Raw genomic sequence first — 2,535 nt, 5'->3', positions numbered from 1 at the left:
ACGAAGTAGGGTCGGGTTATAAAATTCCAAAAATGAAGCTCCGGAACAGGATCTGCGGTCCGCGAAATAAACTTCTGGAATTGGGAAACTCTGCCTGGGTTTGCGGTCACTATGCGGCTCGTATACCTGTTCTGCGGTCGCATATTGAACCGTAGAACAATTCTGCGGTCGCATAGTCGACCACAGAATAGCACCTAAAACTGCCCAGTCCTACCGCACTTTGCAGCCATTATGCGGCCCGCAGTGTGATTCTGCGGCCATTCTGCGACCGTACAATGGACCACAGAAACGCCATTTTCTGCCAAAAATTTTCTTTAACTCCAAATATTTTCTACAATCCTCAAACACGTAAGCCTACTTCGGCACCACGAAACCTTAAATTACTTTGTAAAATTTTACGGGGCCTTACATTCTCCCCCACTTAGGATCATTCGTCCTCGAATGAGGGTTAAAATCCGTCATTATCATTCAATGTGACTTAGCTTCTATAACACACACCAGCAGTTCTAAATTTTTGACAAACTCCCTAAATTTCCAAATATTTTGCCAGAGTCTCCCTTGCAACTGGGCCTATCCACCTGTCAGAGAATCCCAGAAACCAATCCTAACAATATGTACTTAATCCGATAACGCAATATAACATAAAACAATACCAATCGTGGCCCCATAAGCAATATATTGCCAGAAAATAAATACCCTTAATATCAACTGTACAAATGATACATAATTCATAGAAGGTAACTCTTAGCATTTTCATAGAACGCAAATTTATAAATACATGGTTATTCAACCAAATAAGGATACTTTTTCTTCATTTCTTCCTCGAGCTCCCAAGCAGCCTCTTCAATCTGCTGGTTGCGCCATAACACTTTCACGGAGGAAATTTCTTTATTTCTCAACTTCCGAACTTGCCGATCAATAATAGAAACTGGAATCTCTTTGTAAGTCAATTCCTCATTAATCTCAACAGTCTCAATCGGAACAATGAATATTGGGTCTCCAATTACGTTTTTCAACAAAGACACATGAAACACCGGGTGCACTAATGACATCTCAGGTGGTAGCTCAAGCTTGTACGCCACATCATCGATCCTCTAAATGATTCTGTACGGTCTGATATACCTTGGACTCAATTTCTCTTTCTTACCAAATCGCATCACACCTTTCATGGGGGAAACCTTGAAGAATACCCAATCATCTTCTTTGAACTTCAAATCCCTACGTCGAACATCCGAATAGGACTTCTGATGACTCTGAGCAGTCTTCAACCGCTCCTTAATGATCTTAACTTTTTCCATAGCCTGATGCACGAGGTCTGACCCTATCAACTCTGCTTCCCCAATCTCGAACCACCCAATGGGAGATCTACATCTCCTACCATATAAAGCCTCGAACGGTGCCATCTGAATACTAGCATGCTAACTATTGTTGTAGGAAACTTCTATGAGTGGAAAATGATCATCCCAGCTACCTTTGAAATCAAGAACACAAGTGCGCAACATATCCTCGAGCATCTGAATAGTACGCTCTTCCTGCCCGTCAGTCTGCGGGTGAAAGGATGTACTAAGATTCACCTAAGTACCCAAATATTGCTGAAATTTATTCCAAACATTAGCCGTGGACTGTGCCCGCCGATCAAAAATGATAGAAACTGGAGTGCCATTCAACCTGACTATTTCTTTGATATACAACGGAGCATATTGTTCTGCTGTGTCGGTAGACTTAACCGGCAAGAAGTGTGCTAATTTCATGAGTCGATCCACAATCACCCAAATCGAGTCAAACTTACGAGGTGTGCGAGATAGTCCTACCACAAAGTCCATATTGATCATTTCCCACTTCCACATTGGAATTTCTATGTTCTGTGCCAACCCACCGGGCATTTAGTGTTCGACCTTCACTTGCTAACAATTTGGACATCTCGCCACAAAATTCGCAACATTCCTCTTCATATCATTTCACCAATAGACTTCCTTAAGATCATGATACATTTTTGTAGAACCCAGGTGTGCGAGCCTTGGTCATGATTCTCTCCCGGAGACCATCTACATTTGGAATACATAGACGCCCTTGGTACCTTTGTGTACCATCACCCATGCCAAGATAAAATGCCATGGTCTTATGTTTATGAATCCCCTCTTTCAATTGTGCCAACAATGGATCGTCGTATTGCTTTTTCTTGACTTCTACAACAAGCGATGATTCATCCCTATTTTGCACAATCACTCTTCCCTCACTAGAATCCGCACGACGAACTCCCAAACTAGCCAATTGATGAACCTCCTTCGCCAACAACATTCAATATGCCTCCAAGTGAGCCAAACTACCCATAAATTTCCGGCTATGAGCATATGCTACAACATTAGCCTTCCCCGGATGATATAGAATATTAATGTCGTAGTCCTTGAGTAACTCAATTTATCTTCTCTGCCTCAGATTCAATTTCTTCTACTTGAAAATATATTAAAGGCTCTTATGGTTTGTGAATATATCCACATGGATCCCATATAAATAATGACGCCAAATTTTCAATGC

General features: G+C 41.6%; 1 protein-coding gene across 1 annotated transcript; it reads right to left on the bottom strand.

Annotated features, from left to right (window-relative positions):
- Positions 1-782: 782 nt before the first annotated feature.
- Positions 783-1,298, bottom strand: LOC138905971 (uncharacterized). The gene is made up of 2 exons (XM_070194485.1): positions 1,148-1,298; positions 783-1,042 (listed from the first exon to the last, which is right to left on the bottom strand). Exons 1-2 carry the CDS (start codon positions 1,296-1,298, stop codon positions 783-785), a joined length of 411 nt encoding a protein of 136 aa, XP_070050586.1.
- Positions 1,299-2,535: the final 1,237 nt, after the last annotated feature.

Source organism: Nicotiana tomentosiformis, chromosome 2 (genome assembly GCF_000390325.3).
Source record: "Nicotiana tomentosiformis chromosome 2, ASM39032v3, whole genome shotgun sequence".
Lineage (NCBI taxonomy): Eukaryota > Viridiplantae > Streptophyta > Magnoliopsida > Solanales > Solanaceae > Nicotiana > Nicotiana tomentosiformis.
The sequence above is the reverse complement of the archived record's forward strand: the minus strand, read 5'-3'. Positions and strand labels throughout refer to the sequence as shown.